Source organism: Choristoneura fumiferana, chromosome 26, assembly GCF_025370935.1.
Source record: "Choristoneura fumiferana chromosome 26, NRCan_CFum_1, whole genome shotgun sequence".
Lineage (NCBI taxonomy): Eukaryota > Metazoa > Arthropoda > Insecta > Lepidoptera > Tortricidae > Choristoneura > Choristoneura fumiferana.
The window spans coordinates 4,063,804-4,078,721 of record NC_133497.1 but is presented as its reverse complement, the minus strand read 5'-3'; the positions used below and the strand labels follow the sequence as shown (position 1 = coordinate 4,078,721).

General features: G+C 38.8%; 3 protein-coding genes across 5 annotated transcripts in view; 1 reads left to right on the top strand and 2 right to left on the bottom strand.

The window, feature by feature from the left end:
* The first annotated feature begins 335 nt into the window (after positions 1 to 335).
* Positions 336 to 7,801, top strand: LOC141442925 (O-acyltransferase like protein-like). The gene is made up of 6 exons (XM_074108113.1): positions 336 to 398; positions 1,418 to 1,556; positions 3,115 to 3,301; positions 5,037 to 5,179; positions 6,054 to 6,159; positions 7,681 to 7,801. Exons 2-6 carry the CDS (start codon positions 1,446 to 1,448, stop codon positions 7,785 to 7,787), a joined length of 654 nt encoding a protein of 217 aa, XP_073964214.1. The 5' UTR covers positions 336 to 398; positions 1,418 to 1,445; the 3' UTR covers positions 7,788 to 7,801.
* LOC141442920 (zinc finger protein 711-like) overlaps positions 6,600 to 14,918 on the bottom strand; it is a 61,359-nt gene continuing 53,040 nt past the window's right edge. Inside the window, exon 4 of the transcript XR_012452988.1 lies at positions 6,600 to 7,038. The gene's annotated coding sequence lies outside the window, so the exon portion shown is untranslated. The remainder of the gene's footprint in view (positions 7,039 to 14,918) is intronic.
* Positions 11,326 to 14,382, bottom strand: LOC141442924 (uncharacterized). Of its 3 annotated transcripts, XR_012452989.1 has the most exons (4): positions 13,907 to 14,382; positions 13,362 to 13,820; positions 12,791 to 12,895; positions 11,326 to 12,098 (listed from the first exon to the last, which is right to left on the bottom strand). XR_012452989.1 is itself a non-coding variant. In XM_074108111.1 (3 exons), exons 2-3 carry the CDS (start codon positions 13,770 to 13,772, stop codon positions 12,007 to 12,009), a joined length of 1,074 nt encoding a protein of 357 aa, XP_073964212.1. In that variant the 5' UTR covers positions 13,773 to 13,820; positions 13,907 to 14,382; the 3' UTR covers positions 11,326 to 12,006. The 3 variants fall into 3 exon arrangements, 2 of the variants coding, with proteins under 2 accessions (XP_073964212.1, XP_073964213.1); XM_074108111.1 differs by having other exon boundaries at positions 12,791 to 13,820; XM_074108112.1 differs by having other exon boundaries at positions 11,326 to 12,895.

Sequence of the window (14,918 nt, the reverse complement as noted above, 5' to 3'; positions counted from 1 at the left end):
AAAATAGAATAAAATTTATTTACCGCAAAGTTTCAGTGATAAATATCCTAAGCAACTTAAAAACAATAAACGATATATTTCTAATTTATAACTGAAAATTGAGTCTGACACGTATTGAACCTCTCGAAATAATAACCCAAGCCTGACTTTCAACAGTAGTCTTCTGGCTGATGATCATGATGACATTGACCTACATGCTTTTGTTGCAGTGCGTGCCATGGTATCTGTCAGTGGATATGCAGTTGCACATCATCTCCCCACTGGTGTTATTCTGGGTGCTGGTCAGCCGCCGCGACGCGTGGCCGCTCTTGCCGCCGGTCTGCTCGTTCCCTAACCGCAACTCTAGCCTTTTGCTACTTCGTCATCTACAATGTTTCTATTTCGCCGACTGTGCAATGGTAAACTTATCGATGATCATTCAAAGTCAAAGTCGAAGTCAAAGTCAAAATATCTTTATTCAATTTAGGCTAAAAGCAATTATGAATGACAAAAAAAAATCTACTAGAGAAACCCGGCAAGAAACTCAATCCATTGATAATGATAACTTCTCCCTGGATCCGAGACGTGGTGCTCTACTTTAATAAGCTTTATAAATAGGCTCAGAGTTGCTCAACGAGCTCAGTGAGCAGCTCTGACCCTATTGGTTATGGAGAGCGCTACGCTGGGAAATTCTCTACGGGATCGAATCAGAAATAAGGAGATACGTAGAAGATCGAGCGTCACCGACATAGCCAAGCGAATTAGCTCGTTGAAGTGGCAATGGACAGGCCATATAATCACGGAGAACAGATCAGTTGGTTGGACATTGGGGTTGGGAAGTTCTCAAATGGAGACCGCGGATCGGCAAGCGCAGATTAGGACGTCCACAGTGGACGCAGGTCACTTACCCGAAGCAAGTGGAGGTCTATGGGGAAGCCTATGTGTGGATATCATACGGCTGATAGGGTGATGATGGTGATGATCGTATTTCTTGTAGATTCATGAGCAAAATGGTATTGCAGTGGGCAAGTCATTAAACCATAAAGTGATACCAGCTGCAGCAGACTGACTCTTGAGCTATTCATGAGTGAAGACCATGTATCGGCAAATGTAATGTAATGTTGGTCGCCTTGCAGCTTGGGGCTACTTGGGGCGTTTATATCCGGATAAGGATTTTATGATGTGCCATAGGAGAGGTCTATATGTTAGGCATCAAATTGAAAGAGACGGACGATGATGATGATACCATTAAATTCTTCGCTGATGTGTACGAGTATGTAGTTTTCCTCTCGGTATTAAGTTCATGGTAAATTTGAAATGTAATGGCGCACGTAAGAGCCCGGGCTCGAATCCACGGCCCTCTGCTTGCAAGGCATAGGTGTAACCACTAAGCTACCATGACTCTTTTGGATTTACTGTATAAATATTGTATTTTTAGGGCAGCAACGGGAAATGTTCAAGAGTACATGCTATATTATAACCTTAATACTTTGGTGCGATCGCCACCCTTCTTCATCGGCATGTTGTTTGGTTACATCTTGCATGTCTTCAGAGGACAGAAGATTGAATTGCCACAGGTAAGCCAAGCTTGCCACATCCCTCAACAACAGATCCTCGTTTGGAAAAGAGGTTTTGGAATAGTCATTGTCTGTATTCTGGTTGGAAGAGAAAGACGCTGATATTTTTAAAATATCGCTACGATTATTAACTAATTTATTACATTTTTTTAAGATGTGCTTTCTAAAAGGGCATAACTCTAAAACTAAAACACAATTGACTTTTGTCTAGTCTCTATTAAAAAAAAAGATCACGTAAATCTGACGTAGAAGTTGTCAAAATTAGGAGAGCTCCTTTTTCTGGTGAAAAAGGCAAAGGAATCATATCTATTCTGTGGTAGTTTGGCAAATTTAGCTATATTTTTAATTTTTTTGTATTTTTTTAAATATGGAGAAATAAATGATAATAAATATTTTCCCATGTTCAGGAGGCAAAACGCTTTCGATTCCAGTAGTAATTTACAGGTGTTCAAAAAATTAAATCTTGTCAATTAAGGGAATAGTGGGTGCAATATACAGGTGGCTAGTGGCCGTTCACTATGGCGTCCTGAGGGAAGAGCATTGTTTAACAATGGATGTGTTCTTGTTGATGACGAAAGGGAAAACGAAAGCATTCTTTGGTTTTCATCTCCATGTTTTTCCTGAGAGCGTAGAGGCCGTTTATGCGCCAATATTTGACACTACAAAACGTGCATAAATATCTGATGCAACTACTAGGTCTTTAGGACGTGTGAGATATTTTTATGCACGCTTTGTTGTGTAAGATTTTAATGCTTGTGAATGTACGAGTACAACTGAAAAACTTTTTACAAGAGTGTTCAGTGGAACTTGTATTCCTGGTTGAAATGTTTCTGAATTAACACTTTAACTGTCCCTCGCTGTCGCCACTGTCATGGGTCGATATGTCCGTGCATTACAGATAATGCACAAAATACGTACGGAATCATCCATTTCTGACGTCACGTAGAACGTGGAGGGAGAGCTAGTTTGACGGTGCATTACATGTAATGCACGGACAGTTAAAGTGTTAATTTTGGTATGCCTTTTTAGGGTTCCGTGGCCATATCTGTCTGTCTGTCCGTCCGCGGCTTTTCTCAGGGATTTTCAATGCTAGAAAGCTGTAATTTTGCACGAATATACTTATATGCAAACTATGCCGACAAAATGATACTTACAATAAAAAAAATTAAAAACATTTGTTGTTGCTAAAACGAATTTTCCATTCAGTGATTTGTTTGCAAAAATATTCAATTTATAGTGCAAATTCTCATTAAAATAGAGCGGGGGGACCTCCAAAATCTAAGCGGTGGGTGAAAAATTTGAAAAAATTCAGGAGTAATTTTATCAAAATTACAAGAAAAACTATAACGGTTAAGCTTTCTTGAGAATGATTAGTAGTTTAAGAGTAAATAGCAGCCTAAGGTATAAAATATACCTAAACTTGGAATATTCCGTACAAAATACGAAATCCTCATAAAAATATTATTTATTCTTTTGTAATGGCTACGGAACCCTATTTCGGGCGTGTCCGACACGCTCTTGGCCGGTTTTTTTCTTTAATCATGACTTTATTTTTCAGTGGATAATACTTTTATGCCACGCTCTGTCATTTGCCACATTTTTCTACGTCGTCTACATCGTGCATCCGTGCATGCAAGCGGACTGGGACAACCATTTCGCTGACAGCATGAACAACTCCTTCAGACGGCCCGGCTGGTCGCTGGCTCTCTGCTGGATGATATTAGCTTGTGTTCACGGTTACGGAGGTAATTAAATGCTATAGCTTTCACAAATTGTTAAAAACACATGGAAATAAAGCACTATACACACCAACACTGCCACTTTCATCTTGGATATATATAGGACATACCGTAAAATGCTAAACTTTCCCTCTGGCCCCAAACATTGCCTGATTCGATTTAGAGTCGATAACTTAGCACCTTTAGATTTTAAAACATTTAATCCCCGTAATAAATTAAAGTAACAATAAAAGTTTTAACTAAACCCTAAAGTTTTTTAAACCTATAAGAGTGCAAAGTTATCGACTCTAAATCAACTCGGGCAATGTTTGAAGCAGTTCGGTAGTGTTGGTAAAGCCGATCAATGATTAGTACTAATCGTTGATCGAAGTGTAAATACTCAATTCCTTGAAGTCTTCATTTCTGAGACTAGGCTCAGTTTTTAGACTCTAGTCTTTTAATCAGAGCTCGATTTCTTTTAAATTTGGGGAGACTTGAGTTCCATAGTATTCTTTACCGTTCACCATGCTACCAGACGTTAGACTACTTTTCTTTGCTCTGAGGTTGAACTCTGGTTGAGCTCGAAACCGTCAGCGTAGTGTGGGGGTAGTGATAGTTGGTTTGGGTGAGTGTATGTGTTCTTACAGTGTGGATGTGGAAAAGCTGCAATAAAGTGTGTTCACTTTGTTGCATTGACGTGGCGTTTTTTTTTACATCGACTAAAGGGAGGAGGGTGGAAGGGGGGAGGGGAGTTGGGCCTTCGGATCTCCCACTCAACATACGAAAACACAGTACAAGTCAACGCACGTAAAAAGAGCTCTGGGTGGCTAGTGGAGGGGATACGTTTGCGCATCTTTCAACTAACAAGCTAATGGCGTGACGGCCGCGCGCGCGTTCCCTCCCGCGTCCCCACTGCTCCGCCGCCAATTTGGTCCGTATTTAGCTCACTGCGCAGGTATATCGCCAGGAGATTATTGACGTGCGTTGATTTCTAGCAAAACTACTATTTCACGCTGGGGAGTGGTATTAACCCAGTCGAGCGGCCCATTCGTACTGCAGCCAGCAAATGGTTACAGTAAGGCTCTACCACATGAAAAAAGCTATCGTAAGGTCGCGGGTGAGCAAAGTACCTAGTTGTTTATAGTTCATTGATATGGAACTCCGCAAAGTAACGCCTGATTCAATCCTACCTACTTACGATTAGATACTCGTCCTACTAATATTACCTATAAATGTGAAAGTTTGTGAGTGAGTGAGTGAGTATATTTGTTACTTCTTCACGCTGAAACGGCTGGACGGATTTGGATGAAATTTGGCTAAAAGTTAGTTTATAACCTGGATTAAAACATAGGATAGTTTTTATCCCGACATTCCCACGGGATAGGGATAAAATCTCTAAATAACAACCGCTGGCCTTAGAGTCATGAAATTTGGTACACGAGTACCAAAGTACGAATACGAATGTAGATAGCTGGAATAAACATTAGGCTACTTTTTATCTCTATATTCCTTCGGGATAGGGATAAATCTCGAAACAGCAACCACTATGGCTTAGAGACATGAAATTTGACATGATTGTTTTTAATGTAAGGTCAATGAATACCACGATTTAATTATCGGGAATTACCACGGGTTTTCTTTTTAAATTCCGAAATTTCAATTCGCCTGCTGGGTCAAATGATTTACGTGTAAGTCGCGGGTAAACACTAAAGTATCTTTGTCTTCTATCTCTACATTCATCTGGACTGTCTCCTCTGTGCAGGTCCCGTGAACTGGTTTTTATCGCTACGGCTCTGGAAGTTTGTGGCGCGCATCTCCTACTCACTATTTCTCTTTCACATGACTATTCAAGAAATCAAAGCCGCTACCACCATAACTCCCATTTATTTCAACATGGAAACATTGGTCAGTACAAGAGCTTAGTCAGCACCAGGCAGACAGGCAATCACGTCAAAGGGAACACTTAGAAAATAAACCTTTTAATTCATTAACCTTTCCGACCATATAGCACGGACAACAGATGGCCGTTGGGGCTGAAAAATTCTCGAGTGGAGACTGCGGATTGGCAAGCGCAGCGTAGGGCGTCACCAACGAGATGGACGGATGACCTGGTTAAAGCCGCGGGTTCACGGTAGATGCAGGCCGCTGCCAACCGAAGCGACTGGGGGTCTTAGGGGTACGCCTATGTCCAACAGTGGACGTCCTACGGCTGAGATGATGATGATAAATAAAATAAATAGTCACCAAAGCAACCAATTGACTAGCAAAGCAAGTTATGGGTACTTAAGCAACGGATAAATAGAATTATACAGATATAGATACATATTTAAATACATATTAAACACCCAAGACCCGAGAACATACATTCGTATTTTTCATACAAATATCTGCCCCGACACAGGAATCGAACCCGGGAACTCAAGCTTCGTAGTCAGGTTCTCGAACTATTAGGCCATCTGTCGTCAAATGATGAACCTTTCGGAACCCTCATGTCATAACATAAGTCTTAAATTGACCATGAGTTTCGAATGAATAACAACTAAATTAACAGTAATTTGGCTATACTAGTCTAGTAGAAGTATGATGAAAAAATTGACAACAGTCTTGTGTTACGCAACCTTGGCGACAGAGAGCGACATTTTATTATTATATTTAACTTCATTTGAGATTTTATTTTACCGCGCGCGGATTTAATTTTATTTGACATTTAGTATTAATTTATTATTTGACTTCAAATAAATGAAAAATGGAATCTATACTTATCTGTTTAACATTGCAGTTTTCTGCATTCGCAAGTGATCTCGTGTACACTACTTTGCTTTCAACGATGATGTGCATCATCGTTGAGGAACCTGCCTTAATCCTGCAGAGGATGCTCTTACAAGGTATATTATATAGTCTTGACAAAAAGAGAAGAAATTAAGAAGTGGCAACACTGTAGTGTCATCCCTTTCAAACCCTGTCAAACCAAAAAGGGAGGACACTACAGTGTTGCCACTTTTTAATTTCTTCTCTTTTTGACAGACTATAAGCAATTTGAAGTCAGGTGGGTGAAAACCAAAATGATGGACTACGCTATACTTCGTTTTTAAGATTCCGCAGCCAAAATGGCAAAAACGGAACCCTTATAGTTTCGCTATGTCTGTCTGTCTGTGTCTGTCCGTCCGCGGCTTTGCTCAGGAACTATCAATGCTAGGAAGCTGTAATTTTGCACGAATATGTATGTAAACTATGCCGACAAAATGGCAGAATAAAAAATAATAATTAAAATTTTTAAAAAAATTGTGTACCTCCCCATAGACGTAAAGTGGGTGATTTTTGCCATTTTGGCTACGGAACCCTAAAAACGAAGTACAGGTACAGGTCGATTCAGAAAAGCTGGCACGAATGAATGAGGGCTATCGCGAATGAATTCGCCGCTAGAGGCGCTAGTGTAGCGTGAGGTCTCCGAAATGTCAAATCTCATAGTTTTTGGGTGAGCTACGCGGGTTTATTTATAATAAGATTTTTTTGTGAATATTTTGCATAACCTGAAATTAATTATGGCAATTATGCGTTACGGGCAATGAATGTCTGTGTTTTGAGACAGTTTTGTCTTTCGGAAACCTTTGTCCTCCCTTTTTTCCGAACAAAACGGGGAGATGCAACACTGTGGCATGCTCGATATTTTTATGGTACGGTTTTAAGGTGTTTTAAATATGATTTTAATCTAAACTTTGTTTTCACGCCCGTAATAACAGACTTTGAAAGCCATACTTAAAAACCTCACGCAACAGTGCGCCATCTAGTGAGACAAAAAACGATAGCCCTCATTGATTGAGAGAATGACAATCAGTACTTACAGCATATTAAATCTCTAGTGGAACCAGCTGAGCGGAGCGAGAGCGGAGCGGTAGGTAAATGAAACGTTTCTATTGGTTAATGATAATAACCTAACCAACAAAAAATTGGGAAACCCAACCGTAGCTCATAAACGGATGAACCGATTTTAATGCGTTTTTTTTTATTTGAAAGCAAGTTTTCTAGCGATGATTCTTAGACATGTTTTATCAAAGTCGGCTTAGCCGTTTTTGAGATATTGAACTTTGAAGTGACAATGTCTGGGGTTTTCCAACTTTAGGTTAGGTTATTCCATACGCAGAGCTTCCCCGCTCGCGCTCTTTTCTCCGCTCCGTTCGGTCCGCTCTGGATTTGCAGCCTCGCCCATTCATTATCAATTATCATACCTAGTTAATACCACAATCGGGACTTATCACCATTCACTATCCTTACCGCACGCTGAAGCTACCGTACAACGGCTAACCGATAGTGTCCTTTCCAACCTCGACATTGGCGGAATCATCAATAGTATCGATGGAGCTATACTTTTAAGAATTGAATTGAATTGAATTCACTATCTTTTTCAGGTGTCACCGAACCGCGACAAAAACAAAACGAGGATGAAAAAAAACCAGTAGAATCCATTCAGATGATAAAGGATGAAATTTACAAATATAACTCTTTAAATCCGTAAATCTTACCAAAAAAGTAAAATATGATGTACATGATGAGAAACAGAATTATACTTAACCAGATAACACAGTGGGTAGATAACCTGACAATGAAGCTTGTTGTTTCGGGTTCGATTCCCGATGGAGGCTAATATTAATAAATAAATGAAGCATACGAATATTTTATTTTTGTTTTTCAAATAATTTAATTTCGGTCGACAACAGTATCAGTAGGTACCTCTAACATTATGGTCTTTATTAAAAATGTAACTGTAACGCGTACAAGATCCTACTATATATAATATTATAAATGCGAAAGTTTGTGAGTGAGTGAGTGAGTGAGTGAGTATGTTTGTTACTCATTCACGCTGAAACGGCTGGACGGATTTGGATGAAATTTGATATTAAAGAAAGAAAGAAAGAAAGAAAATAATTTATTTATAACAGCAATGACACATAATAACAATACACATATTTAGATAGCTGGACTACTTTTTATTCCGATATTTCCACGGGAAAGGGATAAAATCTCGAAACAACCGTGGGCTTAGAGTCATGAAATTTGACTGACATGATTGTTTTTAATGTAACGTCAACGAAAACCAAGATTGATTTTCGAAAGTTGTTTCGGCACAATAAAACATATGTTAATTATTATTTTTAAATGGCTGTATTTCACTGAATAATACAAATATAGGTTCGTATGACCGCTCGCATCGGCGTATAGCGTGCAACTGTCAGATTGACAGTTTGTTTGATGTACGTCTTGTACATATTCCCAACCAGGGAAAAAACAAAAAAATAAACAAACAAAACGCAAAAAAAATACATTAAGTACTGAACTTAATTAATAATCTATTGGTAGTACACATATTTTATGAATACTTGTTCTAATGATAGACCCTTTAGGTGTCCTGATGGAAAGTGCTCTTACTTTGCCATCTGCCCCGGAAAAACTTCTACAACGCGAGCCATAGGCCACCTCAAAGGTGTAACATTGTCATTCTTAAGAAGAACTAAAGTTCCTACTTTAACATTTTCATGAGAATAGCGCCACTTCGGTCTATTTTGCAATTGAACGAGGTATTGCTTATGCCACTGTTTCCAGAACAGTTGGACCATTTTATTACACTGATCCCAAAATTTAATACGACTAATTGGTGCATTTATACAATCCTTCTCAGGGTAAGATGTGAGAGGTGCACCTGTTAAAAAATGTCCTGGGGTTAAATATGGCATCTCATGATTATCTGTTGTCGGTAAAGCTGTCAAAGGCCGTGAGTTTAAAATTCCCTCAATTTGAACTAGAACCGTGTTCAATTCCTCATATGTCATGACAGTTTCACCCACAACTCTTTTTAAGTGGTGTTTTACGCTCTTAATCCCGGCCTCCCACAAACCAGCGAATACAGCAGAATAACTTGGTATGAATTTAAAAGTTATTCCCACATCAGTAGTGAAATATTCAACAGCATTCTGATGGTCAGTGGTAGACTGTAATTGATACAATTTATTTAACTGATTATGGGCTCCTTATAAGTACTTGCATTATCACAATAAATCACCGAAGGTTTGTTTCTGCGAGCTATAAACCTCTTTAAAGCATTTAAAAAACATTCAGTAGTTAGATCAGTGACTAGTTCGATATGAACAGCCTTTGTCGTGAAACAAACAAATAGTAAAATGTATGCCTTTTGTATGACAGGCTTTCTGACTCTTAACATTTTAACATTAAAAGGCCCACCATAATCCATGCCCACTTTTTCGAATACACGACAAGGGGTGATTCTGTCATAAGGGAGCGAACCCATTAATTGTTCTGTATGTTTTTTCTTTAACTTAAAACAAATAATACATTTATATAAAACGTGTTTAACTTCTCTAATACCATTCATAATATGGTATGTCTGACTTAAATTAGATAGTACTAGCTTTGCGCCAGCATGCATTAATGCCCTATGCTCTTTCTCTATCAAGTAGTGAACTATTTTTGAGCCCTTAGGCAGAATAATAGGGTGCTTAGTAGCATATGGAATATCAGCATGCTGCAAACGACCACCTACGCGCATAATACCCATGACGTCCAAGAATGGATTCAACGCCTGAAGATTTGACTTTATAGGCAATTTTGAATTTAAGCACTTAATTTCTTGACTGAAGAATTTAATTTGTTCACATCTCAATATAATCTTTAAAGAATAATCCAGTTCTTCAGGCATTAAATTTCCAAGGCGTCTGTTTTGCAAACTACGTTTACAATTGTGCAGAAATCTGTAAATATATGCAACTACACGTTTCATTTTATTAATGTTGGAACACTGAGTAAACAATGCCAGCTCCTCAGGCTCATTTATCACAACATGAGATTTTAATTCAGGTATTTCACTTGGCATCTTGAAGCCATCTATGGGCTGAAAATCTAGGCTCTTTAGGCCTGCTGGTCCATGGAACCATAGTTTATTACTCTGCAATAAATGTGGCTCGACGCCACGCGATAGGCAGTCGGCTGGATTTTCAGAGGTGTTCACATAATGCCAAGAGAATTCCCGTGTTAATTCACTAATACATTTTATTCTATTAGCTACATATACACTGAGCTTTAGTGGATTTGTTGTCAGCCAAGCAAGTACTACTTGTGAGTCGAGGAATAAGTAAACCTTCACATCAAACTTTGGCATAATAATTTCGTACACTCTCCTCACTAACTTGGCTAACAGCAATGCACTGTTTAACTCTAAACGAGGCGTCGTTAACTGCGTTGTTGGATTAACACGCGACTTTGAACACAATAAGTCAACACTTATATTATCTTTGTCATCAATAATTCTTAGATACACACAACATCCATGAGCTTTACTACTGGCATCGGCATAGCCAATAATATCGATAGACTTGGCTCTATAAGTGTCTAAATTTCGTTTAATGACAATATTTTTCATATCATTCAGACTTTGAGCAAACCTTTTGAACTTGTTATTGAGGTCTGGTGACAAAGGATTATCCCAACTGGTTTTTTCCAACCAAGCGCCTTGCACTAATAATTTTGCGCTTACAACCACAGGTCCGACCAATCCTAACGGATCAAAAATTTTGCTCACAAATGACAATATATCTCTCTTTGTGTAAACATCTCGAAGTGATTGCTGAGGAGCACTAATTATTAGTGTATCTGATTCAAGGTCACATTTTATGCCTAAAGTTTTTACAACAGAATCTTTATTATCTGTAAAATGTACAATGCCTTTTGCCTGATGCTCATTTGGTATGCCTTCCAACAATTGTTTAAGATTTGTGCACCATTTGTGCAACTGAAATCCACCCATGTTCAATAAATTTATTAACTGGTTTTTTGCTTCTAACAGGTCGCTAGCATTATTATTTACTAAATTTACATCATCAACATAAGTGTGGTGCAATAACGCATCAGCTGCCAGGGGAAAACTTTGTCCATACCTTTTTACTAACTCGAGCAAACAACGTGTTGCCAAAAAGGAGGAGCTTCGAAGGCCATACGTCACTGTTTGAAGTTGAAGACATTGAATGTCAGCGTTTGGAGCCAGTCTCCACAAAATATTTTGCAAAGGGCGGTGTGATGGCGTTAAATCAATGCATCTAAACATCTTGCGAATGTCGCAATTTAAAATATACCGAAATAACCTAAACAGTATCAATATACTAAATAAATCATTTTGGACAACAGACCCATTCAATAAAACGTCATTTAATGAAATTTTTTCTAATGTTCGCATGCTACCATCAAACACTACTCTTAAACCAGTTGTCTGACTGTTCTCATTGAAAACAGGGTGATGAGGCAAGAAGAACACTGCCTTTTCAAGTTTATATTCAGAAATATTGACATACTTAGCATGGCCCAATTGAACATATTCATCAATGAAAGCCTTATATTTTAAGAATAACTCTTTGTCTTTTTTAAATCTAGATTCTAAGTTTAAGAATCGCTTTAATGCACATGCTAAGGAATTTCCTAAATGCAAGGCTTCTATATCCTGTTTAAGAGGTAAAGACACCTGAAATTTATTGTCCTCCAATATTACCGTTTCTTGAAATATTTTTTCAGCAAGTTCTTGTTCGGTATTTGCTTCTGTATAAACCTCAGGTACCTTTTCCACCTGCCAAAACTGTGTGACATCCTGCTCCAAACGACTTATACCATCATTTTGAATTTGTTGTTCACAACAGAAGTTTGAAGCTAGAAGTGCGGACGCTCTGCTTCCACTGTCAGGAAGCTTCCCGGCAGCTATGTACCCGAAACGGGTGTTTTGTAGGACGAGCCCGCCTGGTGATACCGGCAGTTGCTCGCGAAGCAAGACCTGGAAGAATACATCGGCACCTAGGAGTATACCTATCTGGTCACACACATAAAAGTTGTTGTCAGCTAACTCAATATTTGAAGGGAAATTTATAACTTCATTTTTCACATAAAACTGTGGCATATTACAAGTGATGTTTTTCACAACATGGCAGGTCACAGGGATGCTAAAATTGGTAGCAGTAGCATGTATATTCAATGTAGTCTTTTGTGTTGTCATTTTAACGCCATCACACACACCGGTGATTATAGACTCACTATTATGTAACTTACAACCCAGGCGGTCTGCAATTTCAGACAGTACAAAAGAAACCTGGCTTCCCGAGTCTAAGAGACAGCGTACATAGAAAACCTGTCCATTCTTATCATATAATTTTGCCTTTATGGTAGGCAACAGCACATTGTCGCTGCTATTTGTTAAGAGGCTAATTTGCCCGGCACTTTTGCTGTGACCCGATTCTTCAGATGACACAGTCACCTTTTCTTGAGGAACTTCCTCATGTAGCAGAGTATTATGTTTACCTTTGCATATTGAACACTTAAATGAGAAGAGACATTTTCGTCCAGAGTGCTCATTTAAACAAATGTTACATAAACTATTTGTAATTACAAATTGCTGCCTTTTTTGTGGGTCAGCAAGCTTAAAACTTGAGCATTGATGCAGCTTATGCTGCTGAGATTGACAGTACTTACATTTAATAGTTTTGACAGGCTTAGGATTGTTAATTGAAACTAAACTAGAACGACGCTTTACAGGTGAACTCTCTCCCAAGGCTTCCAGAGCTGCGGCACGGTTTTCTAAAAAGGTTAAGAAGTCATTAAGTTGAGGCAATTCACTATTATTCTGGTTCTCCAAATGGTAAGCTCTCAGTGTGTACTGGTCAATCTTTTTACTTAAAATTGCAATAATAACTAAATCCCAGTGCGAAGTTGGAGCACCTAAATTTGTCAAAGCACCCAGATGCTGTTTAACGCTAGAAACCAGATTGCGGATGCAAGCAGCAGAAGTTCTTTGCATGGGAGGTGATTCAATGATCGAGGAAATGTGATGATTTATCAATTGCCTTTTATTATCATAGCGTTGCTTTAAAAGATCAAGGGCGATAGAATAGCTCTCTGCCGTAAGTGGCAAATAGTTAATGAGCGTTAAGGCTTCACCTTCTAAATGTGCCTTTAAATAATAAAGCTTTTCACAACTGCTTAAATTTTTGTCAGTATCAATGACACTGATAAAAAGTGAAATAAAGCTCTGGTAACCACCTACCTCGCCATTAAATTTGTGCAATTGGATGCGCGGAAGGCGAAATCCTACTCCATTTCGGGCAGATGGAGCAGAATCACGAGAGGAAGGCACAGAATCGGAAAAACGCGGCGAAGAGTTCGACATCGCGTTATCAATGATGCTTGAGAAGAACCCATTGAGTTCATCCACCTTGTCCTCGATTTCTTGGATGTTTTCGGTGTCAGCTGGATCTAACATCATAATTTCTAAGTTAGACTCATTGTAGTCGGTAAAAATTTTTGCGAGTCGATCTCTTTTTTGTTTGATAATTATAGGGTCCACTGTACCTGCCTCCGGCCCATCACCCAAGCTTCCTTTGTAATTAATCATGCGCGTTATAGACGCTTTGAGTTGCCCCCTGGCTGCTACTAGTCGTTTCAAGTCCTCGTCCATTTTGTGAAATTAGGTAGTGAAAACAATTGCACGGCAAATGCGTGTCACCTATAAAAATAAATGAAGGCGATGTACAATTTGTAAATAACTTAATTACTTTCACTTTTTCTAATAAAACTTGGCATTTACGATACCTGTATCACACTGTAACAATTCAAAATATCCTTCAATATTATATGGATGATGCAACTTGCACCGTATGCGTATGCGGTACACTCCAGCATAAATTTATACGCAATTATGTTATATTCTTTATGCAATTGATGACTTAACAGAAACAACCTTTGTATCGTTTCAACAACAAAATTATCCGTAAGCACACAAACAAAATAAACAAGCTAATTTAACAAGACACGTTTCTTTCTATGGTCGTATGCGCAAACAAAATGGCGGAGCGGGCGGAGAGAAGCGAAGAACGAACGAATGAAGTGACTCGCCGCCTTGGATCGCAATCGCAGCTCGCAGCGCAGTTCCGTTCCGTTCCGTCCGCTTTGCTTATTCGCCGATGTAGCGACAGCGACTTGAAGTTGGTCTGGCGTTTCGTTTCTCCAAATGTACAGCTCGCCTGCGCGCTTCGATGACGTTTCGTTCTTGCACGGCGTAAGATGACGTTTCGTGCGTGCATTTGCAAACAACAAGAGTACTGAATGAAGTAAAGATAATACCAAAACGCAATGAATGAACTATTGACCGAAGTAAAATCGTTGAATGATTTCCTGGCTTGCACCACAGATTTTATCACAAATGAGAAATTGTAGGTATATTTTTACAATGTTTTACAAAATAAATTGCGAATAGCACAAAAAATGTGGTAGCTATAGATCACAGTTGAATGCGTCGATGAAATGTCTTGATGCTGCAATCACTGAATACAGCAGTGTTTAGGATGTTGTTGTTTTTTCTGTTTAAAGTCGATGTTATAAAACAAATCAAGTAATATTGATAATGATTTTGGCACTCGAACGTCGAGGAGGGAGCACGGCTCACCTTACCTATTGTATGCTCATAGGTAATTAGGGTAAAATTAATGCTACAACTTGCAGCGAAAGGATAGTTTTTGCGGGATAAATAAAGTCCACTGAATTGTAATAAATGTTCACGCACGTAAGCACTGCAAACGCGAGTAAATAAAGTCCTGACACCACG